The sequence below is a fragment of the Scyliorhinus torazame genome, chromosome 12 (assembly GCF_047496885.1).
Source record: "Scyliorhinus torazame isolate Kashiwa2021f chromosome 12, sScyTor2.1, whole genome shotgun sequence".
Classification (NCBI taxonomy): Eukaryota; Metazoa; Chordata; class Chondrichthyes; order Carcharhiniformes; family Scyliorhinidae; genus Scyliorhinus; species Scyliorhinus torazame.
In genome coordinates, this window is record NC_092718.1 from 133,166,573 (window position 1) to 133,192,653 (window position 26,081).

The 26,081-nt window shown below is 63.7% G+C and overlaps 1 protein-coding gene across 1 annotated transcript in view; it reads left to right on the forward strand.

The window, feature by feature from the left end:
* The first annotated feature begins 627 nt into the window (after positions 1-627).
* Positions 628-26,081, forward strand: part of rabac1 (Rab acceptor 1 (prenylated)) — an 80,769-nt gene continuing 55,315 nt past the window's right edge. Inside the window, exon 1 of the mRNA XM_072469086.1 lies at positions 628-721. Coding sequence (XP_072325187.1) covers positions 654-721 — 68 coding nt within the window. The 5' untranslated portion in view covers positions 628-653. The remainder of the gene's footprint in view (positions 722-26,081) is intronic.

Genomic DNA, 26,081 nt, shown 5'->3' on the forward strand with positions numbered 1-26,081 from the left:
GGCACACCCATATCGGGGTCTCTAGGCACCGTATGGATTGTGTGTGGCACACCTGTATCGGGGTCTCCTGGCACCGTATTGATTGTGTGTGGCACACCCTTATCGTTGTCTCTAGGCACCATATGGATTGTGTGTGGCACACCCATATTGGGGTCTCTAGGCACCGTATGGATTGTGTGTGGCACACCCGTATCGGGGTCTCTAGGCACCGTATGGATTGTGTGTGGCACACCCGTATCGGGGTCTCCAGGCACCGTATGGATTGTGTGTGGCACACCCTTATCGTTGTCTCTAGGCACCATATGGATTGTGTGTGGCACACCCATATTGGGGTCTCTAGGCACCGTATGGATTGTGTGTGGCACACCCATATCGGGGTCTCTAGGCACCGTATGGATTGTGTGTGGCACACCTGTATCGGGGTCTCCTGGCACCGTATTGATTGTGTGTGGCACACCCTTATCGTTGTCTCTAGGCACCATATGGATTGTGTGTGGCACACCCATACCGGGGTCTCAATGAGCAGCATGTGCAGTCTGGTTTATTCAGAATGAGATATCTCTAGTCTTCACTGCTCTGGTCAGAGTCCGCAGATATTTCTGGAACAATTCTAATGATGTTTTTTTCTCAGGATAGCGCTGATTTTCGGGATCATGACTTCAAAATCTGAAGATGTGTTCACTCTGACCAAGGAGGATGAAGCTACAGGCGTGACCGGCAGGTAACATCTCCCAATACACCCTGGCTTGCTGTCCTCTCGCTCTCCCCGTCCCACTGCGGAATCGGCTGGCTTGCTGTCCTGTCACTCACCCCGTCCCACTGCAGAATCGGCTGGCTTGCTGCCCTCTCGCTCTCCCCGTCCCACTGCGGAATCGGCTGGCTTGCTGTCCTCTCGCTCGCCCCGTCCCACTGTGGAATCGGCTGGCTTGCTGTCCTGTCACTCTCCCCGTCCCACTGCAGAATCGGCTGGCTTGCTGTCCTCTCGCTCGCCCCGTCCCACTGCGGAATCGGCTGGCTTGCTGTCCTCTCGCTCGCCCCGTCCCACTGCGGAATCGGCTGGCTTGCTGTCCTCTCGCTCTCCCTGTCCCACTGCGGAATCGGCTGGCTTGCTGTACTGTCACTCTCCCTGTCCCACTGCGGAATCGGCTGGCTTGCTGTACTGTCACTCTCCCCGTCCCACTGCGGAATCGGCTGGCTTGCTGTACTGTCACTCTCCCCGTCCCACTGCGGAATCGGCTGGCTTGCTGTCCTCTCGCTCGTCCCGTCCCACTGCGGAATCGGCTGGCTTGCTGTCCTCTCGCTCTCCCCGTCCCACTGCAGAATCGGCTGGCTTGCTGTCCTCTCGCTCGCCCCGTCCCACTGCGGAATCGGCTGGCTTGCTGTCCTCTCGCTCTCCCCGTCCTACTGCGGAATCGGCTGGCTTGCTGTACTGTCACTCTCCCCGTCCCACTGCGGAATCGGCTGGCTTGCTGTCCTCTCGCTCTCCCCGTCCTACTGCGGAATCGGCTGGCTTGCTGTCCTCTAGCTCGTCCCGACCCACTGCGGAATCGGCTGGCTTGCTGTCCTGTCACTCGTCCCGTCCCACTGCGGAATCGGCTGGCTTGCTGTCCTCTAGCTCGTCCCGACCCACTGCGGAATCGGCTGGCTTGCTGTACTGTCACTCTCCCCGCCCCACCGTGGAACCGACTGGCTTGCTGTCCTCTCGCTCGCCCCGTCCCACTGCGGAATCGGCTGGCTTGCTGTCCTCTCGCTCGCCCCGTCCCACTGCGGAATCGGCTGGCTTGCTGTCCTGTCACTCTCCCCGTCCCACTGCGGAATCGGCTGGCTTGCTGTCCTGTCACTCGCCCTGTCCCACTGCGGAATCGGCTGGCTTGCTGTCCTCTCGCTCGCCCCGTCCCACTGCGGAATCGGCTGGCTTGCTGTCCTGTCACTCGCCCTGTCCCACTGCGGAATCGGCTGGCTTGCTGTCCTCTCGCTCGCCCCGTCCCACTGCGGAATCGGCTGGCTTGCTGTCCTGTCACTCGCTCCATCCCACTGCAGAATCGGCTGGCTTGCTGTCCTCTCGCTCACCCCGTCCCACTGCGGAATCGGCTGGCTTGCTGTCCTGTCACTCGTCCCGTCCCACTGCGGAATCGGCTGGCTTGCTGTCCTCTCGCTCTCCCCGTCCCACTGCAGAATCGGCTGGCTTGCTGTCCTGTCACTCTCCCCGTCCCACTGCGGAATCGGCTGGCTTGCTGCCCTCTCGCTCTCCCCGTCCCACTGCGGCATCGGCTGGCTTGCTGTCCTCTCGCTCTCCCCGTCCCACTGCGGCATCGGCTGGCTTGCTGTCCTGTCACTCGCCCTGTCCCACTGCGGAATCGGCTGGCTTGCTGTCCTGTCACTCTCCCCGTCCCACTGCAGAATCGGCTGGCTTGCTGTCCTGTCACTCACCCCGTCCCACTGCGGAATCGGCTGGCTTGCTGTCCTGTCACTCTCCCCGTCCCACTGCGGAATCGGCTGGCTTGCTGTCCTGTCACTCGCTCCATCCCTCTGCGGAATCGGCTGGCTTGCTGTCCTGTCACTCGCCCCGTCCCACTGCGGAATCGGCTGGCTTGCTGTTCTCTCGCTCACCCCGTCCCACTGCGGAATCGGCTGGCTTGCTGTCCTCTCGCTCGCCCTGTCCCACTGCGGAATCGGCTGGCTTGCTGCCCTCTCGCTCTCCCCGTCCCACTGTGGAATCCGCTGGCTTGCTGTCCTGTCACTCGCTCCATCCCACTGCGGAATCGGCTGGCTTGCTGTCCTCTCGCTCACCCCGTACCACTGCAGAATCCGCTGGCTTGCTGTCCTGTCACTCGCTCCATCCCACTGCGGAATCGGCTGGCTTGCTGTCCTCTCGCTCACCCCGTACTACTGCGGAATCGGCTGGCTTGCTGTCCTCTCGCTCACCCCGTCCCACTGTGGAATCGGCTGGCTTGCTGTCCTGTCACTCGCTCCATCCCACTGCAGAATCGGCTGGCTTGCTGTCCTCTCGCTCACCCCGTCCCACTGCGGAATCGGCTGGCTTGCTGTCCTGTCACTAGCCCCATCCCACTGCAGAATCGGCTGGCTTGCTGTCCTCTCGCTCACCCCGTCCCACTGCGGAATCGGCTGACTTGCTGTCCTGTCACTAGCCCCATCCCACTGCGGAATCGGCTGGCTTGCTGTCCTGTCACTAGCCCCGTCCCACTGCGGAATCGGCTGGCTTGCTGTCCTCTCGCTCGTCCTCCGTCCCACTGCGGAATCGGCTGACTTGCTGTCCTGTCACTCGCTCCATCCCACTGCGGAATCTGCTGGCTTGCTGTCCTCTTGCTCACCCCGTACTACTGCGGAATCGGCTGACTTGCTGTCCTCTCGCTCGCCCTGTCCCACTGCGGATTCGGCTGGCTTGCTGTCCTGTCACTCTCCCCGTCCCACTGCGGAATAGGCTGGCTTGCTGTCCTCTCGCTCTCCCCGTCCCACTGTGGAATCGGCTGGCTTGCTGTCCTGTCACTCTCCCCGTCCCACTGCGGAATCGGCTGGCTTGCTGTCCTCTCGCTCTCCCCGTCCCACTGTGGAATCGGCTGGCTTGCTGTCCTGTCACTCTCCCCGTCCCACTGCGGAATCGGCTGGCTTGCTGTCCTCTCGCTCGCCCCGTCCCACTGCAGAATCAGCTGGCTTGCTTTACTGTCACTCTCCCCGTCCTACTGCGGAATCGGCTGGCTTGCTGTCCTGTCACTCGTCCCGTCCCACTGCGGAATCGGCTGGCTTGCTGTCCTCTCGCTCTCCCCGTCCCACTGCGGAATCGGCTGGCTTGCTGTCCTCTCGCTCTCCCCGTCCCACTGCAGAATCGGCTGGCTTGCTGTCCTGTCACTCCCCCCCCCCCCCCCCCCCCCCCCCCCGTCCCCCGTCCCCCGTCCCACTGCAGAATCGGCTGGCTTGCTGTCCTGTCACTCTCCCCGTCCCACTGCGGCATCGGCTGGCTTGCTGTCCTGTCACTCGCTCCATCCCACTGCAGAATCGGCTGGCTTGCTGTCCTCTCGCTCACCCCGTACTACTGCGGAATCGACTGGCTTGCTGTCCTCTCGCTCTCCCCGTCCCACTGCGGAATCGGCTGGCTTGCTGTCCTCTCGCTCTCCCCGTCCCACTGCGGAAACGGCTGGCTTGCTGTCCTGTCACTCTCCCCGTCCCACTGCGGAATCGGCTGGCTTGCTGTCCTCTCGCTCTCCCCGTCACACTGCAGAATCGGCTGGCTTGCTGTCCTCTTGCTCTCCCCGTCCCACTGCGGAATCGGCTGGCTTGCTGTCCTCTCGCTCTCCCCGTCCCACTGCGGAATCGGCTGGCTTGCTGTACTGTCACTCTCCCCGTCCCACTGCGGAATCGGCTGGCTTGCTGTCCTCCCGCTCGCCCCGTCCCACTACGGAATCGGCTGGCTTGCTGTCCTCACGCTCTCCCCGTCCCACTGTGGAATCGGCTGGCTTGCTGTCCTCTTGCTCACCCCGTACTACTGCGGAATCGGCTGGCTTGCTGTCCTGTCACTCTCCCCGTCCCACTGCGGAATCGGCTGGCTTGCTGTCCTGTCACTCGCTCCATCCCACTGCGGAATCGGCTGGCTTGCTGTCCTCTTGCTCACCCCGTACTACTGCGGAATCGGCTGACTTGCTGTCCTCTCGCTCGCCCTGTCCCACTGCGGATTCGGCTGGCTTGCTGTCCTGTCACTCTCCCCGTCCCACTGCGGAATAGGCTGGCTTGCTGTCCTCTCGCTCTCCCCGTCCCACTACGGAATCGGCTGGCTTGCTGTCCTCACGCTCTCCCCGTCCCACTGTGGAATCGGCTGGCTTGCTGTCCTCACGCTCTCCCCGTCCCACTGTGGAATCGGCTGGCTTGCTGTCCTGTCACTCGTCCCGTCCCACTGCGGAATAGGCTGGCTTGCTGTCCTGTCACTCTCCCCGTCCCACTGCGGAATAGGCTGGCTTGCTGTCCTGTCACTCTCCCCGTCCCACTGCAGAATCGGCTGGCTTGCTGTCCTCTCGCTCGCCCCGTCCCACTGCGGAATCGGCTGGCTTGGTGTCCTGTCACTCGCCCCGTCCCACTGCGGAATCGGCTGGCTTGCTGTCCTCTCGCTCACCCCGTCCCACTGCGGAATCGGCTGGCTTGCTGTCCTGTCACTCTCCCCGTCCCACTGCGGAATCGGCTGGCTTGCTGTCCTGTCACTCGCCCCGTCCCACTGCGGAATCGGCTGGCTTGCTGTCCTCTCGCTTGCCCCGTCCCACTGCAGAATCGGCTGGCTTGCTGTACTGTCACTCTCCCCGTCCTACTGCGAAATCGGCTGGCTTGCTGTCCTATCACTCGTCCCGTCCCACTGCGGAATCGGCTGGCTTGCTGTCCTCTCGCTCTCCCCGTCCCACTGCGGAAACGGCTGGCTTGCTGTCCTCTCGCTCACCCCGTACTACTGCGGAATCGGCTGGCTTGCTGTCCTGTCACTCGCTCCATCCCACTGCAGAATCGGCTGGCTTGCTGTCCTCTCGCTCACCCCGTCCCACTGCGGAATCGGCTGGCTTGCTGTCCTGTCACTCACCCCGTCCCACTGCGGAATCGGCTGGCTTGCTGTCCTCTCGCTCTCCCCGTCCCACTGCGGAATCGGCTGGCTTGCTGTCCTGTCACTCGCTCCATCCCACTGCAGAATCGGCTGGCTTGCTGTCCTGTCACTCGCTCCATCCCACTGCGGAATCGGCTGGCTTGCTGTCCTCTCGCTCTCCCCGTCCCACTGCGGAATCGGCTGGCTTGCTGTCCTCTCGCTCGCCCCGTCCCACTGCGGAATCGGCTGGCTTGCTGTCCTGTCACTCGCTCCATCCCACTGCGGAATCGGCTGGCTTGCTGTTCTGTCACTCGCTCCATCCCACTGCAGAATCGGCTGGCTTGCTGTCCTCTCGCTCACCCCGTCCCACTGCAGAATCTGCTGGCTTGCTGTCCTGTCACTAGCCCCATCCCACTGCAGAATCGGCTGGCTTGCTGTCCTGTCACTAGCCCCGTCCCACTGCGGAATCGGCTGGCTTGCTGTCCTCTCGCTCGTCCCGACCCACTGCGGAATCGGCTGACTCACAGTCCTGTCACTCCCCCCCCCCCCCGTCCCCCGTCCCACTGCGGAATCGGCTGACTTGCTGTCCTGTCACTCGCTCCATCCCACTGCGGAATCGGCTGGCTTGCTGTCCTCTAGCTCACCCCGTACTACTGCGGAATCGGCTGACTTGCTGTCCTCTCGCTCGCCCTGTCCCACTGCGGAATCGGCTGACTTGCTGTCCTCTCGCTCGCCCTGTCCCACTGCGGAATCGGCTGGCTTGCTGTCCTCTCGCTCACCCCGTCCTACTGCGGAATCGGCTGGCTTGCTGTCCTCTCGCTCACCCCGTCCTACTGCGGAATCGGCTGGCTTGCTGTCCTGTCACTCTCCCCGTCCCACTGCAGAATCGGCTGGCTTGCTGTACTGTCACTCGCTCCATCCCACTGCAGAATCGGCTGGCTTGCTGTCCTCTCGCTCTCCCCGTCCCACTGCAGAATCGGCTGGCTTGCTGTCCTGTCACTCTCCCCGTCCCACTGTGGAATCGGCTGGCTTGCTGTCCTGTCGCTCTCCCCGTCCCACTGCAGAATTGGCTGGCTTGCTGTCCTGTCACTCTCCCCGTCCCACTGCGGAATCGGCTGGCTTGCTGTCCTGTCACTCGCCCCGTCCCACTGCAGAATCGGCTGGCTTGCTGTCCTGTCACTCGCTCCGTCCCACTGCGGAATCGGCTGACTTGCTGTCCTCTCGCTCTCCCCGTCCCACTGCGGAAACGGCTGGCTTGCTGTCCTCTCGCTCTCCCCGTCCCACTGTGGAATCGGCTGGCTTGCTGTCCTGTCACTCGCTCCATCCCACTGCGGAATCGGCTGGCTTGCTGTCCTCTCGCTCACCCCGTCCCACTGCGGAATCGGCTGGCTTGCTGTCCTGTCACTAGCCCCATCCCACTGCAGAATCGGCTGGCTTGCTGTCCTCTCGCTCACCCCGTCCCACTGCGGAATCGGCTGACTTGCTGTCCTGTCACTAGCCCCATCCCACTGCGGAATCGGCTGGCTTGCTGTCCTGTCACTAGCCCCGTCCCACTGCGGAATCGGCTGGCTTGCTGTCCTCTCGCTCGTCCTCCGTCCCACTGCGGAATCGGCTGACTTGCTGTCCTGTCACTCGCTCCATCCCACTGCGGAATCGGCTGGCTTGCTGTCCTCTTGCTCACCCCGTACTACTGCGGAATCGGCTGACTTGCTGTCCTCTCGCTCGCCCTGTCCTACTGCGGATTCGGCTGGCTTGCTGTCCTGTCACTCTCCCCGTCCCACTGCGGAATAGGCTGGCTTGCTGTCCTCTCGCTCTCCCCGTCCCACTGCGGAATCGGCTGGCTTGCTGTCCTGTCACTCTCCCCGTCCCACTGCGGAATCGGCTGGCTTGCTGTCCTCTCGCTCTCCCCGTCCCACTGTGGAATCGGCTGGCTTGCTGTCCTGTCACTCTCCCCGTCCCACTGCGGAATCGGCTGGCTTGCTGTCCTCTCGCTCGCCCCGTCCCACTGCAGAATCAGCTGGCTTGCTTTACTGTCACTCTCCCCGTCCTACTGCGGAATCGGCTGGCTTGCTGTCCTGTCACTCGTCCCGTCCCACTGCGGAATCGGCTGGCTTGCTGTCCTCTCGCTCTCCCCGTCCCACTGCGGAATCGGCTGGCTTGCTGTCCTCTCGCTCTCCCCGTCCCACTGCAGAATCGGCTGGCTTGCTGTCCTGTCACTCCCCCCCCCCCCCCCGTCCCCCGTCCCCGTCCCCCGTCCCCCGTCCCACTGCAGAATCGGCTGGCTTGCTGTCCTGTCACTCTCCCCGTCCCACTGCGGCATCGGCTGGCTTGCTGTCCTGTCACTCGCTCCATCCCACTGCAGAATCGGCTGGCTTGCTGTCCTCTCGCTCACCCCGTACTACTGCGGAATCGGCTGGCTTGCTGTCCTGTCACTCTCCCCGTCCCACTGCGGAATCGGCTGGCTTGCTGTCCTGTCACTCTCCCCGTCCCACTGCGGAATCGGCTGGCTTGCTGTCCTCTCGCTCTCCCCGTCCCACTGCGGAAACGGCTGGCTTGCTGTCCTGTCACTCTCCCCGTCCCACTGCGGAATCGGCTGGCTTGCTGTCCTCTCGCTCTCCCCGTCACACTGCAGAATCGGCTGGCTTGCTGTCCTCTCGCTCACCCCGTACTACTGCGGAATCGGCTGGCTTGCTGTACTGTCACTCTCCCCGTCCCACTGCGGAATCGGCTGGCTTGCTGTCCTCCCGCTCGCCCCGTCCCACTACGGAATCGGCTGGCTTGCTGTCCTCACGCTCTCCCCGTCCCACTGTGGAATCGGCTGGCTTGCTGTCCTCTTGCTCACCCCGTACTACTGCGGAATCGGCTGGCTTGCTGTCCTGTCACTCTCCCCGTCCCACTGCGGAATCGGCTGGCTTGCTGTCCTGTCACTCGCTCCATCCCACTGCGGAATCGGCTGGCTTGCTGTCCTCTTGCTCACCCCGTACTACTGCGGAATCGGCTGACTTGCTGTCCTCTCGCTCGCCCTGTCCCACTGCGGATTCGGCTGGCTTGCTGTCCTGTCACTCTCCCCGTCCCACTGCGGAATAGGCTGGCTTGCTGTCCTCTCGCTCTCCCCGTCCCACTACGGAATCGGCTGGCTTGCTGTCCTCACGCTCTCCCCGTCCCACTGTGGAATCGGCTGGCTTGCTGTCCTCACGCTCTCCCCGTCCCACTGTGGAATCGGCTGGCTTGCTGTCCTGTCACTCGTCCCGTCCCACTGCGGAATAGGCTGGCTTGCTGTCCTGTCACTCTCCCCGTCCCACTGCGGAATAGGCTGGCTTGCTGTCCTGTCACTCTCCCCGTCCCACTGCAGAATCGGCTGGCTTGCTGTCCTCTCGCTCGCCCCGTCCCACTGCGGAATCGGCTGGCTTGGTGTCCTGTCACTCGCCCCGTCCCACTGCGGAATCGGCTGGCTTGCTGTCCTCTCGCTCACCCCGTCCCACTGCGGAATCGGCTGGCTTGCTGTCCTGTCACTCTCCCCGTCCCACTGCGGAATCGGCTGGCTTGCTGTCCTGTCACTCGCCCCGTCCCACTGCGGAATCGGCTGGCTTGCTGTCCTCTCGCTTGCCCCGTCCCACTGCAGAATCGGCTGGCTTGCTGTACTGTCACTCTCCCCGTCCTACTGCGAAATCGGCTGGCTTGCTGTCCTATCACTCGTCCCGTCCCACTGCGGAAACGGCTGGCTTGCTGTCCTCTCGCTCACCCCGTACTACTGCGGAATCGGCTGGCTTGCTGTCCTGTCACTCTCCCCGTCCCACTGCAGAATCGGCTGGCTTGCTGACCTGTCACTCACCCCGTCCCACTGCGGAATCGGCTGGCTTGCTGTCCTGTCACTCGCTCCATCCCACTGCAGAATCGGCTGGCTTGCTGTCCTCTCGCTCACCCCGTCCCACTGCGGAATCGGCTGGCTTGCTGTACTGTCACTCTCCCCGTCCCACTGCGGAATCGGCTGGCTTGCTGTCCTCTCGCTCGCCCCGTCCCACTGCGGAATCGGCTGGCTTGCTGTCCTGTCACTCGCTCCATCCCACTGCGGAATCGGCTGGCTTGCTGTTCTGTCACTCGCTCCATCCCACTGCAGAATCGGCTGGCTTGCTGTCCTGTCACTAGCCCCATCCCACTGCAGAATCGGCTGGCTTGCTGTCCTGTCACTAGCCCCGTCCCACTGCGGAATCGGCTGGCTTGCTGTCCTCTCGCTCGTCCCGACCCACTGCGGAATCGGCTGACTCACAGTCCTGTCACTCCCCCCCCCCCCCGTCCCCCGTCCCACTGCGGAATCGGCTGACTTGCTGTCCTGTCACTCGCTCCATCCCACTGCGGAATCGGCTGGCTTGCTGTCCTCTAGCTCACCCCGTACTACTGCGGAATCGGCTGACTTGCTGTCCTCTCGCTCGCCCTGTCCCACTGCGGAATCGGCTGACTTGCTGTCCTCTCGCTCGCCCTGTCCCACTGCGGAATCGGCTGGCTTGCTGTCCTCTCGCTCACCCCGTCCTACTGCGGAATCGGCTGGCTTGCTGTCCTCTCGCTCACCCCGTCCTACTGCGGAATCGGCTGGCTTGCTGTCCTGTCACTCTCCCCGTCCCACTGCAGAATCGGCTGGCTTGCTGTACTGTCACTCGCTCCATCCCACTGCAGAATCGGCTGGCTTGCTGTCCTCTCGCTCTCCCCGTCCCACTGCAGAATCGGCTGGCTTGCTGTCCTGTCACTCTCCCCGTCCCACTGTGGAATCGGCTGGCTTGCTGTCCTGTCGCTCTCCCCGTCCCACTGCAGAATCGGCTGGCTTGCTGTCCTGTCACTCTCCCCGTCCCACTGCGGAATCGGCTGGCTTGCTGTCCTGTCACTCGCCCCGTCCCACTGCAGAATCGGCTGGCTTGCTGTCCTGTCACTCGCTCCGTCCCACTGCGGAATCGGCTGACTTGCTGTCCTCTCGCTCTCCCCGTCCCACTGCGGAAACGGCTGGCTTGCTGTCCTCTCGCTCTCCCCGTCCCACTGCGGCATCGGCTGGCTTGCTGTCCTGTCACTCTCCCCGTCCCACTGCAGAATCGGCTGGCTTGCTGACCTGTCACTCACCCCGTCCCACTGCAGAATCGGCTGGCTTGCTGTCCTGTCACTCTCCCCGTCCCACTGCAGAATCGGCTGGCTTGCTGACCTGTCACTCACCCCGTCCCACTGCAGAATCGGCTGGCTTGCTGTCCTGTCACTCTCCCCGTCCCACTGCGGAATCGGCTGGCTTGCTGTCCTCTCGCTCACCCCGTACTACTGCGGAATCGGCTGGCTTGCTGTACTGTCACTCTCCCCGTCCCACTGCGGAATCGGCTGGCTTGCTGTCCTCTCGCTCGCCCCGTCCCACTGCAGAATCGGCTGGCTTGCTGTCCTCACGCTCTCCCCGTCCCACTGCGGAATCGGCTGGCTTGCTGTCCTGTCACTAGCCCCATCCCACTGCAGAATCGGCTGGCTTGCTGTCCTGTCACTAGCCCCGTCCCACTGCGGAATCGGCTGGCTTGCTGTCCTCTCGCTCGTCCCGACCCACTGCGGAATCGGCTGACTGACAGTCCTGTCACCCCCCCCCCCCCGGTCCTCCGTCCCACTGCGGAATCGGCTGACTTGCTGTCCTGTCACTCGCTCCATCCCTCTGCGGAATCGGCTGGCTTGCTGTCCTCTTGCTCACCCCGTACTACTGCGGAATCGGCTGACTTGCTGTCCTCTCGCTCGCCCTGTCCCACTGCGGATTCGGCTGGCTTGCTGTCCTGTCACTCTCCCCGTCCCACTGCGGAATAGGCTGGCTTGCTGTCCTCTCGCTCTCCCCGTCCCACTGCGGAATCGGCTGGCTTGCTGTCCTCACGCTCTCCCCGTCCCACTGTGGAATCGGCTGGCTTGCTGTCCTGTCACTCTCCCCGTCCCACTGCGGAATCGGCTGGCTTGCTGTCCTCTCGCTCGCCCCGTCCCACTGCGGAATCGGCTGGCTTGCTGTCCTCTCGCATTCCCCGTCCCACTGCAGAATCAGCTGGCTTGCTGTACTGTCACTCTCCCCGTCCCACTGCGGAATCGGCTGACTTGCTGTCCTCTCGCTCTCCCCGTCCCACTGCGGAATCGGCTGGCTTGCTGTCCTGTCACTCGTCCCGTCGCACTGCGGAATCGGCTGGCTTGCTGTCCTGTCACTCGTCCCGTCGCACTGCGGAATCGGCTGGCTTGCTGTCCTCTCGCATTCCCCGTCCCACTGCAGAATCAGCTGGCTTGCTGTACTGTCACTCTCCCCGTCCCACTGCGGAATCGGCTGGCTTGCTGTCCTCTCGCTCTCCCCGTCCCACTGCGGAATCGGCTGGCTTGCTGTCCTCTCGCATTCCCCGTCCCACTGTGGAATCGGCTGGCTTGCTGTCCTCTCGCTCTCTCCGTCCCACTGCAGAATCGGCTGGCTTGCTGTCCTCTCGCTCTCCCCGTCCCACTGCGGAAACGGCTGGCTTGCTGTCCTCTCGCTCTCCCCGTCCCACTGCGGCATCGGCTGGCTTGCTGTCCTGTCACTCTCCCCGTCCCACTGCGGAATCGGCTGGCTTGCTGTCCTCTCGCTCTCCCAGTCCCACTGCGGAATCGGCTGGCTTGCTGTCCTGTCACTCTCCCCGTCCCACTGCAGAATCGGCTGGCTTGCTGTCCTCTCGCTCGCTCCATCCCACTGCAGAATCGGCTGGCTTGCTGTCCTCTCGCTCACCCCGTACTACTGCGGAATCGGCTGACTTGCTGTCCTCTCGCTCTCCCCGTCCCACTGCGGAATCGGCTGGCTTGCTGTACTGTCACTCTCCCCGTCCCACTGCGGAATCGGCTGGCTTGCTGTCATCTCGCTCACCCCGTCCCACTGCGGAATCGGCTGGCTTGCTGTCCTGTCACTAGCCCCATCCCACTGCAGAATCGGCTGGCTTGCTGTCCTCTCGCTCGTCCCGACCCACTGCGGAATCGGCTGACTTGCTGTCCTGTCACTCTCCCTGTCCCACTGCGGAATCGGCTGGCTTGCTGTCCTCTCGCTCGCCCCGTCCCACTGCGGAATCGGCTGACTTGCTGTACTGTCACTCTCCCCATCCCACTGCAGAATCGGCTGGCTTGCTGTCCTCTCGCTCGCCCTGTCCCACTGCGGAATCGGCTGGCTTGCTGTCCTGTCACTCTCCCTGTCCCACTGCGGAATCGGCTGGCTTGCTGTACTGTCACTCTCCCCGTCCCACTGCGGAATCGGCTGGCTTGCTGTCATCTCGCTCACCCCGTCCCACTGCGGAATCGGCTGGCTTGCTGTCCTGTCACTAGCCCCATCCCACTGCAGAATCGGCTGGCTTGCTGTCCTCTCGCTCACCCCGTCCCACTGCGGAATCGGCTGGCTTGCTGTCCTGTCACTCTCCCTGTCCCACTGCGGAATCGGCTGGCTTGCTGTCCTGTCACTCGCTCCATCCCACTGCAGAATCGGCTGGCTTGCTGTCATCTCGCTCACCCCGTCCCACTGCGGAATCGGCTGGCTTGCTGTCCTGTCACTCTCCCCGTCCCACTGCGGAATCGGCTGGCTTGCTGTCCTCTCGCTCTCCCCGTCCCACTGCGGAATCGGCTGGCTTGCTGTCCTCTCGCTCACCCCGTACTACTGCGGAATCGGCTGGCTTGCTGTCCTGTCACTAGCCCCATCCCACTGCAGAATCGGCTGGCTTGCTGTCCTCTCGCTCGTCCCGACCCACTGCGGAATCGGCTGACTTGCAGTCCTGTCACTCGCTCCATCCCACTGCGGAATCGGCTGGCTTGCTGTCCTCTTGCTCACCCCGTACTACTGCGGAATCGGCTGACTTGCTGTCCTCTCGCTCGCCCTGTCCCACTGCGGAATCGGCTGGCTTGCTGTCCTGTCACTCTCCCCGTCACACTGCGGAATCGGCTGGCTTGCTGTCCTCTCGCTCACCCCGTACTACTGCGGAATCGGCTGGCTTGCTGTACTGTCACTCTCCCCGTCCCACTGCGGAATCGGCTGGCTTGCTGTCCTCTCGCTCGCCCCGTCCCACTGCAGAATCGGCTGGCTTGCTGTCCTCACGCTCTCCCCGTCCCACTGCGGAATCGGCTGGCTTGCTGTCCTGTCACTAGCCCCATCCCACTGCAGAATCGGCTGGCTTGCTGTCCTGTCACTAGCCCCGTCCCACTGCGGAATCGGCTGGCTTGCTGTCCTCTCGCTCGTCCCGACCCACTGCGGAATCGGCTGACTGACAGTCCTGTCACCCCCCCCCCCCCCCCCCGGTCCTCCGTCCCACTGCGGAATCGGCTGACTTGCTGTCCTGTCACTCGCTCCATCCCTCTGCGGAATCGGCTGGCTTGCTGTCCTCTTGCTCACCCCGTACTACTGCGGAATCGGCTGACTTGCTGTCCTCTCGCTCGCCCTGTCCCACTGCGGATTCGGCTGGCTTGCTGTCCTGTCACTCTCCCCGTCCCACTGCGGAATAGGCTGGCTTGCTGTCCTCTCGCTCTCCCCGTCCCACTGCGGAATCGGCTGGCTTGCTGTCCTCACGCTCTCCCCGTCCCACTGTGGAATCGGCTGGCTTGCTGTCCTGTCACTCGTCCCGTCGCACTGCGGAATCGGCTGGCTTGCTGTCCTGTCACTCGTCCCGTCGCACTGCGGAATCGGCTGGCTTGCTGTCCTCTCGCATTCCCCGTCCCACTGCAGAATCAGCTGGCTTGCTGTACTGTCACTCTCCCCGTCCCACTGCGGAATCGGCTGGCTTGCTGTCCTCTCGCTCTCCCCGTCCCACTGCGGAATCGGCTGGCTTGCTGTCCTCTCGCATTCCCCGTCCCACTGTGGAATCGGCTGGCTTGCTGTCCTGTCACTCTCCCCCTCCCACTGCAGAATCGGCTGGCTTGCTGTCCTGTCACTCTCCCCGTCCCACTGCAGAATCGGCTGGCTTGCTGTCCTCTCGCTCTCCCCGTCCCACTGCGGAAACGGCTGGCTTGCTGTCCTCTCGCTCTCCCCGTCCCACTGCGGCATCGGCTGGCTTGCTGTCCTGTCACTCTCCCCGTCCCACTGCGGAATCGGCTGGCTTGCTGACCTGTCACTCACCCCGTCCCACTGCGGAATCGGCTGGCTTGCTGTCCTCTCGCTCTCCCCGTCCCACTGCAGAATCGGCTGGCTTGCTGTCCTGTCACTCTCCCCGTCCCACTGCAGAATCGGCTGGCTTGCTGTCCTGTCACTCTCCCCGTCCCACTGCGGAATCGGCTGGCTTGCTGTCCTCTCGCTCGCCCTGTCCCACTGCGGAATCGGCTGGCTTGCTGTCCTGTCACTCGCTCCATCCCACTGCAGAATCGGCTGGCTTGCTGTCCTCTCGCTCACCCCGTACTACTGCGGAATCGGCTGGCTTGCTGTCCTCTCGCTCTCCCCGTCCCACTGCGGAATCGGCTGGCTTGCTGTCCTGTCACTCTCCCTGTCCCACTGCGGAATCGGCTGGCTTGCTGTACTGTCACTCTCCCCGTCCCACTGCGGAATCGGCTGGCTTGCTGTCATCTCGCTCACCCCGTCCCACTGCGGAATCGGCTGGCTTGCTGTCCTGTCACTAGCCCCATCCCACTGCAGAATCGGCTGGCTTGCTGTCCTCTCGCTCGTCCCGACCCACTGCGGAATCGGCTGACTTGCTGTCCTGTCACTCTCCCTGTCCCACTGCGGAATCGGCTGGCTTGCTGTACTGTCACTCTCCCCGTCCCACTGCGGAATCGGCTGGCTTGCTGTCCTCTCGCTCGCCCTGTCCCACTGCGGAATCGGCTGGCTTGCTGTCCTGTCACTCTCCCTGTCCCACTGCGGAATCGGCTGGCTTGCTGTCCTCTCGCTCACCCCGTCCCACTGCGGAATCGGCTGGCTTGCTGTCCTGTCACTAGCCCCATCCCACTGCAGAATCGGCTGGCTTGCTGTCATCTCGCTCACCCCGTCCCACTGCGGAATCGGCTGGCTTGCTGTCCTGTCACTAGCCCCATCCCACTGCAGAATCGGCTGGCTTGCTGTCCTCTCGCTCACCCCGTCCCACTGCGGAATCGGCTGGCTTGCTGTCCTGTCACTCTCCCTGTCCCACTGCGGAATCGGCTGGCTTGCTGTCCTGTCACTCTCCCTGTCCCACTGCGGAATCGGCTGGCTTGCTGTACTATCACTCTCCCCGTCCCACTGCGGAATCGGCTGGCTTGCTGTCATCTCGCTCACCCCGTCCCACTGCGGAATCGGCTGGCTTGCTGTCCTGTCACTAGCCCCATCCCACTGCAGAATCGGCTGGCTTGCTGTCCTCTCGCTCGTCCCGACCCACTGCGGAATCGGCTGACTTGCAGTCCTGTCACTCCCCCCCCCCCCCCCCCCCCGTCCCCCGTCCCCCGTCCCACTGCGGAGTCGGCTGACTTGCTGTCCTGTCACTCGCTCCATCCCACTGCGGAATCGGCTGGCTTGCTGTCCTCTTGCTCACCCCGTACTACTGCGGAATCGGCTGACTTGCTGTCCTCTCGCTCGCCCTGTCCCACTGCGGATTCGGTTGGCTTGCTGTCCTGTCACTCTCCCCGTCCCACTGCGGAATAGGCTGGCTTGCTGTCCTCTCGCTCTCCCCGTCCCACTACGGAATCGGCTGGCTTGCTGTCCTCACGCTCTCCCCGTCCCACTGTGGAATCGGCTGGCTTGCTGTCCTGTCACTCTCCCCGTCCCACTGCAGAATCGGCTGGCTTGCTGTCCTCTCGCTCGCCCCGTCCCACTGCGGAATCGGCTGGCTTGCTGCCCTGTCACTCGCCCCGTCCCACTGCGGAATCGGCTGGCTTGCTGTCCTCTCGCTTGCCCCGTCCCACTGCAGAATCGGCTGGCTTGCTGTCCTCTCGCTTGCCCCGTCCCACTGCAGAATCGGCTGGCTTGCTGTACTGTCACTCTCCCCGTCCTACTGCGAAATCGGCTGGCTTGCTGTCCTGTCACTCGTCCCGTCCCACTGCGGAATCGGCTGGCTTGCTGTCCTCTCGCTCTCCCCGTCCCACTGCGGAATCAGCTGGCTTGCTGTCCTCTCGCTCTCCCCGTCCCACTGCGGCATCGGCTGGCTTGCTGTCCTGTCACTCTCCCCGTCCCACTGCGGAATCGGCTGGCTTGCTGTCCTGTCACTCTCCCCGTCACACTGCGGAATCGGCTGGCTTGCTGTCCTCTCGCTCACCCCGTACTACTGCGGAATCGGCTGGCTTGCTGTACTGTCACTCTCCCCGTCCCACTGCGGAATCGGCTGGCTTGCTGTCCTCTCGCTCGCCCCGTCCCACTGCAGAATCGGCTGGCTTGCTGTCCTCACGCTCTCCCCGTCCCACTGCGGAATCGGCTGGCTTGCTGTCCTGTCACTAGCCCCATCCCACTGCAGAATCGGCTGGCTTGCTGTCCTGTCACTAGCCCCGTCCCACTGCGGAATCGGCTGGCTTGCTGTCCTCTCGCTCGTCCCGACCCACTGCGGAATCGGCTGACTGACAGTCCTGTCACCCCCCCCCCCCCCCGGTCCTCCGTCCCACTGCGGAATCGGCTGACTTGCTGTCCTGTCACTCGCTCCATCCCTCTGCGGAATCGGCTGGCTTGCTGTCCTCTTGCTCACCCCGTACTACTGCGGAATCGGCTGACTTGCTGTCCTCTCGCTCGCCCTGTCCCACTGCGGATTCGGCTGGCTTGCTGTCCTGTCACTCTCCCCGTCCCACTGCGGAATCGGCTGGCTTGCTGACCTGTCACTCACCCCGTCCCACTGCGGAATCGGCTGGCTTGCTGTCCTCTCGCTCTCCCCGTCCCACTGCGGAATCGGCTGGCTTGCTGTCCTCACGCTCTCCCCGTCCCACTGTGGAATCGGCTGGCTTGCTGTCCTGTCACTCTCCCCGTCCCACTGCGGAATCGGCTGGCTTGCTGTCCTCTCGCTCGCCCCGTCCCACTGCGGAATCGGCTGGCTTGCTGTCCTCTCGCATTCCCCGTCCCACTGCAGAATCAGCTGGCTTGCTGTACTGTCACTCTCCCCGTCCCACTGCGGAATCGGCTGACTTGCTGTCCTCTCGCTCTCCCCGTCCCACTGCGGAATCGGCTGGCTTGCTGTCCTGTCACTCGTCCCGTCGCACTGCGGAATCGGCTGGCTTGCTGTCCTGTCACTCGTCCCGTCGCACTGCGGAATCGGCTGGCTTGCTGTCCTCTCGCATTCTCCGTCCCACTGCAGAATCAGCTGGCTTGCTGTACTGTCACTCTCCCCGTCCCACTGCGGAATCGGCTGGCTTGCTGTCCTCTCGCTCTCCCCGTCCCACTGCAGAATCAGCTGGCTTGCTGTACTGTCACTCTCCCCGTCCCACTGCGGAATCGGCTGGCTTGCTGTCCTCTCGCATTCCCCGTCCCACTGCAGAATCAGCTGGCTTGCTGTACTGTCACTCTCCCCGTCCCACTGCGGAATCGGCTGACTTGCTGTCCTCTCGCTCTCCCCGTCCCACTGCGGAATCGGCTGGCTTGCTGTCCTGTCACTCGTCCCGTCGCACTGCGGAATCGGCTGGCTTGCTGTCCTGTCACTCGTCCCGTCGCACTGCGGAATCGGCTGGCTTGCTGTCCTCTCGCATTCCCCGTCCCACTGCAGAATCAGCTGGCTTGCTGTACTGTCACTCTCCCCGTCCCACTGCGGAATCGGCTGGCTTGCTGTCCTCTCGCATTCCCCGTCCCACTGTGGAATCGGCTGGCTTGCTGTTCTCTCGCTCTCCCCGTCCCACTGCAGAATCGGCTGGCTTGCTGTCCTGTCACTCTCCCCGTCCCACTGCGGCATCGGCTGGCTTGCTGTCCTGTCACTCTCCCCGTCCTACTGCGGAATCGGCTGGCTTGCTGTCCTCTCGCTCTCCCCGTCCCACTGCGGAAACGGCTGGCTTGCTGTCCTCTCGCTCTCCCCGTCCCACTGCGGCATCGGCTGGCTTGCTGTCCTCTCGCTCTCCCAGTCCCACTGCAGAATCGGCTGGCTTGCTGTCCTCTCGCTCGCTCCATCCCACTGCAGAATCGGCTGGCTTGCTGCCCTCTCGCTCACCCCGTACTACTGCGGAATCGGCTGACTTGCTGTCCTCTCGCTCGCCCTGTCCCACTGCGGAATCGGCTGGCTTGCTGTCCTGTCACTCGCTCCATCCCACTGCAGAATCGGCTGGCTTGCTGTCCTCTCGCTCACCCCGTCCCACTGCGGAATCGGCTGGCTTGCTGTCCTGTCACTCTCCCTGTCCCACTGCGGAATCGGCTGGCTTGCTGTACTGTCACTCTCCCCGTCCCACTGCGGAATCGGCTGGCTTGCTGTCCTCCCGCTCGCCCCGTCCCACTGCAGAATCGGCTGGCTTGCTGTCCTGTCACTAGCCCCATCCCACTGCAGAATCGGCTGGCTTGCTGTCCTCTCGCTCGTCCCGACCCACTGCGGAATCGGCTGACTTGCAGTCCTGTCACTCCCCCCCCCCCCCCCCCCCCCCCCCCCCCCCCCCCCCCGTCCCACTGCGGAGTCGGCTGACTTGCTGTCCTGTCACTCGCTCCATCCCACTGCGGAATCGGCTGACTTGCTGTCCTCTCGCTCGCCCTGTCCCACTGCGGATTCGGCTGGCTTGCTGTCCTGTCACTCTCCCCGTCCCACTGCGGAATAGGCTGGCTTGCTGTCCTCTCGCTCTCCCCGTCCCACTACGGAATCGGCTGGCTTGCTGTCCTCACGCTCTCCCCGTCCCACTGTGGAATCGGCTGGCTTGCTGTCCTGTCACTCTCCCCGTCCCACTGCAGAATCGGCTGGCTTGCTGTCCTCTCGCTCGCCCCGTCCCACTGCGGAATCGGCTGGCTTGCTGTCCTGTCACTCGCTCCGTCCCACTGCAGAATCGGCTGGCTTGCTGTCCTCTCGCTCGCCCCGTCCCACTGCGGAATCGGCTGGCTTGCTGTCCTGTCACTCTCCCCGTCCCACTGCAGAATCGGCTGGCTTGCTGTCCTCTCGCTCGCCCCGTCCCACTGCGGAATCGGCTGGCTTGCTGTCCTCTCGCTCTCCCCGTCCCACTGCAGAATCGGCTGGCTTGCTGTCCTCTCGCTTGCCCCGTCCCACTGCAGAATCGGCTGGCTTGCTGTACTGTCACTCTCCCCGTCCTACTGCGAAATCGGCTGGCTTGCTGTCCTCTCGCTCTCCCCGTCCCACTGCGGAATCGGCTGGCTTGCTGTCCTCTCGCTCTCCCCGTCCCACTGCGGAATCAGCTGGCTTGCTGTCCTCTCGCTCTCCCCGTCCCACTGCGGCATCGGCTGGCTTGCTGTCCTGTCACTCTCCCCGTCCCACTGCAGAATCGGCTGGCTTGCTGTCCTGTCACTCTCCCCGTCCCACTGCGGCATCGGCTGGCTTGCTGTCCTGTCACTCTCCCCGTCCCACTGCAGAATCGGCTGGCTTGCTGACCTGTCACTCACCCCGTACTACTGCGGAATCGGCTGGCTTGCTGTACTGTCACTCTCCCCGTCCCACTGCGGAATCGGCTGGCTTGCTGTCCTCTCGCTCGCCCCGTCCCACTGCAGAATCGGCTGGCTTGCTGTCCTCACGCTCTCCCCGTCCCACTGCGGAATCGGCTGGCTTGCTGTCCTGTCACTAGCCCCATCCCACTGCAGAATCGGCTGGCTTGCTGTCCTGTCACTAGCCCCGTCCCACTGCGGAATCGGCTGGCTTGCTGTCCTCTCGCTCGTCCCGACCCACTGCGGAATCGGCTGACTGACAGTCCTGTCACCCCCCCCCCCCCCCCCGGTCCTCCGTCCCACTGCGGAATCGGCTGACTTGCTGTCCTGTCACTCGCTCCATCCCTCTGCGGAATCGGCTGGCTTGCTGTCCTCTTGCTCACCCCGTACTACTGCGGAATCGGCTGACTTGCTGTCCTCTCGCTCGCCCTGTCCCACTGCGGATTCGGCTGGCTTGCTGTCCTGTCACTCTCCCCGTCCCACTGCGGAATAGGCTGGCTTGCTGTCCTCTCGCTCTCCCCGTCCCACTGCGGAATCGGCTGGCTTGCTGTCCTCACGCTCTCCCCGTCCCACTGTGGAATCGGCTGGCTTGCTGTCCTGTCACTCTCCCCGTCCCACTGCGGAATCGGCTGGCTTGCTGTCCTCTCGCTCGCCCCGTCCCACTGCGGAATCGGCTGGCTTGCTGTCCTCTCGCATTCCCCGTCCCACTGCAGAATCAGCTGGCTTGCTGTACTGTCACTCTCCCCGTCCCACTGCGGAATCGGCTGACTTGCTGTCCTCTCGCTCTCCCCGTCCCACTGCGGAATCGGCTGGCTTGCTGTCCTGTCACTCGTCCCGTCGCACTGCGGAATCGGCTGGCTTGCTGTCCTGTCACTCGTCCCGTCGCACTGCGGAATCGGCTGGCTTGCTGTTCTCTCGCATTCCCCGTCCCACTGCAGAATCAGCTGGCTTGCTGTACTGTCACTCTCCCCGTCCCACTGCGGAATCGGCTGGCTTGCTGTCCTCTCGCTCTCCCCGTCCCACTGCAGAATCAGCTGGCTTGCTGTACTGTCACTCTCCCCGTCCCACTGCGGAATCGGCTGGCTTGCTGTCCTCTCGCATTCCCCGTCCCACTGCAGAATCAGCTGGCTTGCTGTACTGTCACTCTCCCCGTCCCACTGCGGAATCGGCTGACTTGCTGTCCTCTCGCTCTCCCCGTCCCACTGCGGAATCGGCTGGCTTGCTGTCCTGTCACTCGTCCCGTCGCACTGCGGAATCGGCTGGCTTGCTGTCCTGTCACTCGTCCCGTCGCACTGCGGAATCGGCTGGCTTGCTGTCCTCTCGCATTCCCCGTCCCACTGCAGAATCAGCTGGCTTGCTGTACTGTCACTCTCCCCGTCCCACTGCGGAATCGGCTGGCTTGCTGTCCTCTCGCATTCCCCGTCCCACTGTGGAATCGGCTGGCTTGCTGTTCTCTCGCTCTCCCCGTCCCACTGCAGAATCGGCTGGCTTGCTGTCCTCTCGCTCTCCCCGTCCCACTGCGGAAACGGCTGGCTTGCTGTCCTCTCGCTCTCCCCGTCCCACTGCGGCATCGGCTGGCTTGCTGTCCTGTCACTCTCCCCGTCCCACTGCGGAATCGGCTGGCTTGCTGACCTGTCACTCACCCCGTCCCACTGCAGAATCGGCTGGCTTGCTGTCCTCTCGCTCTCCCCGTCCCACTGCGGAATCGGCTGGCTTGCTGTCCTCTCGCTCTCCCAGTCCCACTGCGGAATCGGCTGGCTTGCTGTCCTGTCACTCTCCCCGTCCCACTGCAGAATCGGCTGGCTTGCTGTCCTGTCACTCGCTCCATCCCACTGCAGAATCGGCTGGCTTGCTGTCCTCTCGCTCACCCCGTACTACTGCGGAATCGGCTGACTTGCTGTCCTCTCGCTCGCCCTGTCCCACTGCGGAATCGGCTGGCTTGCTGTCCTGTCACTCTCCCTGTCCCACTGCGGAATCGGCTGGCTTGCTGTACTGTCACTCTCCCCGTCCCACTGCGGAATCGGCTGGCTTGCTGTCCTCCCGCTCGCCCCGTCCCACTGCAGAATCGGCTGGCTTGCTGTCCTGTCACTCCCCCCGTCCCACTGCAGAATCGGCTGGCTTGCTGTCATCTCGCTCACCCCGTCCCACTGCGGAATCGGCTGGCTTGCTGTCCTGTCACTAGCCCCATCCCACTGCAGAATCGGCTGGCTTGCTGTCCTCTCGCTCGTCCCGACCCACTGCGGAATCGGCTGACTTGCAGTCCTGTCACTCCCCCCCCCCCCCCCCCCCCCGTCCCCCGTCCCCCGTCCCACTGCGGAGTCGGCTGACTTGCTGTCCTGTCACTCGCTCCATCCCACTGCGGAATCGGCTGGCTTGCTGTCCTCTTGCTCACCCCGTACTACTGCGGAATCGGCTGACTTGCTGTCCTCTCGCTCGCCCTGTCCCACTGCGGATTCAGCTGGCTTGCTGTCCTGTCACTCTCCCCGTCCCACTGCGGAATAGGCTGGCTTGCTGTCCTCTCGCTCTCCCCGTCCCACTACGGAATCGGCTGGCTTGCTGTCCTCACGCTCTCCCCGTCCCACTGCAGAATCGGCTGGCTTGCTGTCCTGTCACTCTCCCTGTCCCACTGTGGAATCGGCTGGCTTGCTGTCCTGTCACTCTCCCCGTCCCACTGCAGAATCGGCTGGCTTGCTGTCCTCTCGCTCGCCCCGTCCCACTGCGGAATCGGCTGGCTTGCTGTCCTGTCACTCGCCCCGTCCCACTGCGGAATCGGCTGGCTTGCTGTCCTCTCGCTTGCCCCGTCCCACTGCAGAATCGGCTGGCTTGCTGTCCTCTCGCTTGCCCCGTCCCACTGCAGAATCGGCTGGCTTGCTGTACTGTCACTCTCCCCGTCCTACTGCGAAATCGGCTGGCTTGCTGTCCTGTCACTCGTCCCGTCCCACTGCGGAATCGGCTGGCTTGCTGTCCTCTCGCTTGCCCCGTCCCACTGCAGAATCGGCTGGCTTGCTGTACTGTCACTCTCCCCGTCCTACTGCGAAATCGGCTGGCTTGCTGTCCTGTCACTCGTCCCGTCCCACTGCGGAATCGGCTGGCTTGCTGTCCTCTCGCTCTCCCCGTCCCACTGCGGAATCAGCTGGCTTGCTGTCCTCTCGCTCTCCCCGTCCCACTGCGGCATCGGCTGGCTTGCTGTCCTGTCACTCTCCCCGTCCCACTGCAGAATCGGCTGGCTTGCTGTCCTGTCACTCTCCCCGTCCCACTGCGGAATCGGCTGGCTTGCTGTCCTCTCGCTCTCCCTGTCCCACTGCGGAATCAGCTGGCTTGCTGTCCTGTCACTCTCCCCGTCCCACTGCAGAATCGGCTGGCTTGCTGATCTGTCACTCACCCCGTCCCACTGCGGAATCGGCTGGCTTGCTGTCCTGTCACTCTCCCCGTCCCACTGCGGAATCGGCTGGCTTGCTGTCCTGTCACTCGCTCCATCCCACTGCAGAATCGGCTGGCTTGCTGTCCTCTCGCTCACCCCGTACTACTGCGGAATCGGCTGGCTTGCTGTCCTCACGCTCTCCCCGTCCCACTGCGGAATCGGCTGACTTGCTGTACTGTCACTCTCCCCGTCCCACTGCGGAATCGGCTGGCTTGCTGTCCTCTCGCTCGCCCCGTCCCACTGCGGAATCGGCTGGCTTGCTGTCCACTCGCTCACCCCGTCCCACTGCGGAATCGGCTGGCTTGCTGTCCTGTCACTCTCCCCGTCCCACTGCGGAATCGGCTGGCTTGCTGTCCACTCGCTCACCCCGTCCCACTGCGGAATCGGCTGACTTGCTGTCCTGTCACTCTCCCCGTCCCACTGCGGAATCGGCTGGCTTGCTGTCCTCTCGCTCGCCCCGTCCCACTGCGGAATCGGCTGGCTTGCTGTCCTCTCGCATTCCCCGTCCCACTGCAGAATCAGCTGGCTTGCTGTACTGTCACTCTCCCCGTCCCACTGCGGAATCGGCTGACTTGCTGTCCTCTCGCTCTCCCCGTCCCACTGCGGAATCGGCTGGCTTGCTGTCCTGTCACTCGTCCCGTCGCACTGCGGAATCGGCTGGCTTGCTGTCCTGTCACTCGTCCCGTCGCACTGCGGAATCGGCTGGCTTGCTGTCCTCTCGCATTCCCCGTCCCACTGCAGAATCAGCTGGCTTGCTGTACTGTCACTCTCCCCGTCCCACTGCGGAATCGGCTGGCTTGCTGTCCTCTCGCTCTCCCCGTCCCACTGCAGAATCAGCTGGCTTGCTGTACTGTCACTCTCCCCGTCCCACTGCGGAATCGGCTGGCTTGCTGTCCTCTCGCATTCCCCGTCCCACTGCAGAATCAGCTGGCTTGCTGTACTGTCACTCTCCCCGTCCCACTGCGGAATCGGCTGACTTGCTGTCCTCTCGCTCTCCCCGTCCCACTGCGGAATCGGCTGGCTTGCTGTCCTGTCACTCGTCCCGTCCCACTGCGGAATCGGCTGGCTTGCTGTCCTGTCACTCTCCCCGTCCCACTGCGGAATCGGCTGGCTTGCTGTCCTCTCGCATTCCCCGTCCCACTGTGGAATCGGCTGGCTTGCTGTTCTCTCGCTCTCCCCGTCCCACTGCAGAATCGGCTGGCTTGCTGTCCTCTCGCTCTCCCCGTCCCACTGCGGCATCGGCTGGCTTGCTGTCCTGTCACTCTCCCCGTCCCACTGCGGCATCGGCTGGCTTGCTGTCCTGTCACTCTCCCCGTCCCACTGCGGAAACGGCTGGCTTGCTGTCCTCTCGCTCTCCCCGTCCCACTGCGGCATCGGCTGGCTTGCTGTCCTGTCACTCTCCCCGTCCCACTGCGGCATCGGCTGGCTTGCTGTCCTGTCACTCACCCCGTCCCACTGCGGAATCGGCTGGCTTGCTGTCCTCTCGCTCTCCCAGTCCCACTGCGGAATCGGCTGGCTTGCTGTCCTCTCGCTCGCTCCATCCCACTGCAGAATCGGCTGGCTTGCTGCCCTCTCGCTCACCCCGTACTACTGCGGAATCGGCTGACTTGCTGTCCTCTCGCTCGCCCTGTCCCACTGCGGAATCGGCTGGCTTGCTGTCCTGTCACTCGCTCCATCCCACTGCAGAATCGGCTGGCTTGCTGTCCTCTCGCTCACCCCGTACTACTGCGGAATCGGCTGACTTGCTGTCCTCTCGCTCGCCCTGTCCCACTGCGGAATCGGCTGGCTCGCTGTCCTGTCACTCTCCCTGTCCCACTGCAGAATCGGCTGGCTTGCTGTCATCTCGCTCACCCCGTCCCACTGCGGAATCGGCTGGCTTGCTGTCCTGTCACTAGCCCCATCCCACTGCAGAATCGGCTGGCTTGCTGTCCTCTCGCTCGTCCCAACCCACTGCGGAATCGGCTGACTTGCAGTCCTGTCACTCCCCCCCCCCCCCCCCCCCCCCCCCGTCCCACTGCGGAGTCGGCTGACTTGCTGTCCTGTCACTCGCTCCATCCCACTGCGGAATCGGCTGACTTGCTGTCCTCTCGCTCGCCCTGTCCCACTGCGGATTCGGCTGGCTTGCTGTCCTGTCACTCTCCCCGTCCCACTGCGGAATAGGCTGGCTTGCTGTCCTCTCGCTCTCCCCGTCCCACTACGGAATCGGCTGGCTTGCTGTCCTCACGCTCTCCCCGTCCCACTGTGGAATCGGCTGGCTTGCTGTCCTGTCACTCTCCCCGTCCCACTGCAGAATCGGCTGGCTTGCTGTCCTCTCGCTCGCCCCGTCCCACTGCGGAATCGGCTGGCTTGCTGTCCTGTCACTCGCCCCGTCCCACTGCGGAATCGGCTGGCTTGCTGTCCTCTCGCTTGCCCCGTCCCACTGCAGAATCGGCTGGCTTGCTGTCCTCTCGCTTGCCCCGTCCCACTGCAGAATCGGCTGGCTTGCTGTACTGTCACTCTCCCCGTCCTACTGCGAAATCGGCTGGCTTGCTGTCCTCTCGCTCTCCCCGTCCCACTGCGGAATCGGCTGGCTTGCTGTCCTCTCGCTCTCCCCGTCCCACTGCGGAATCAGC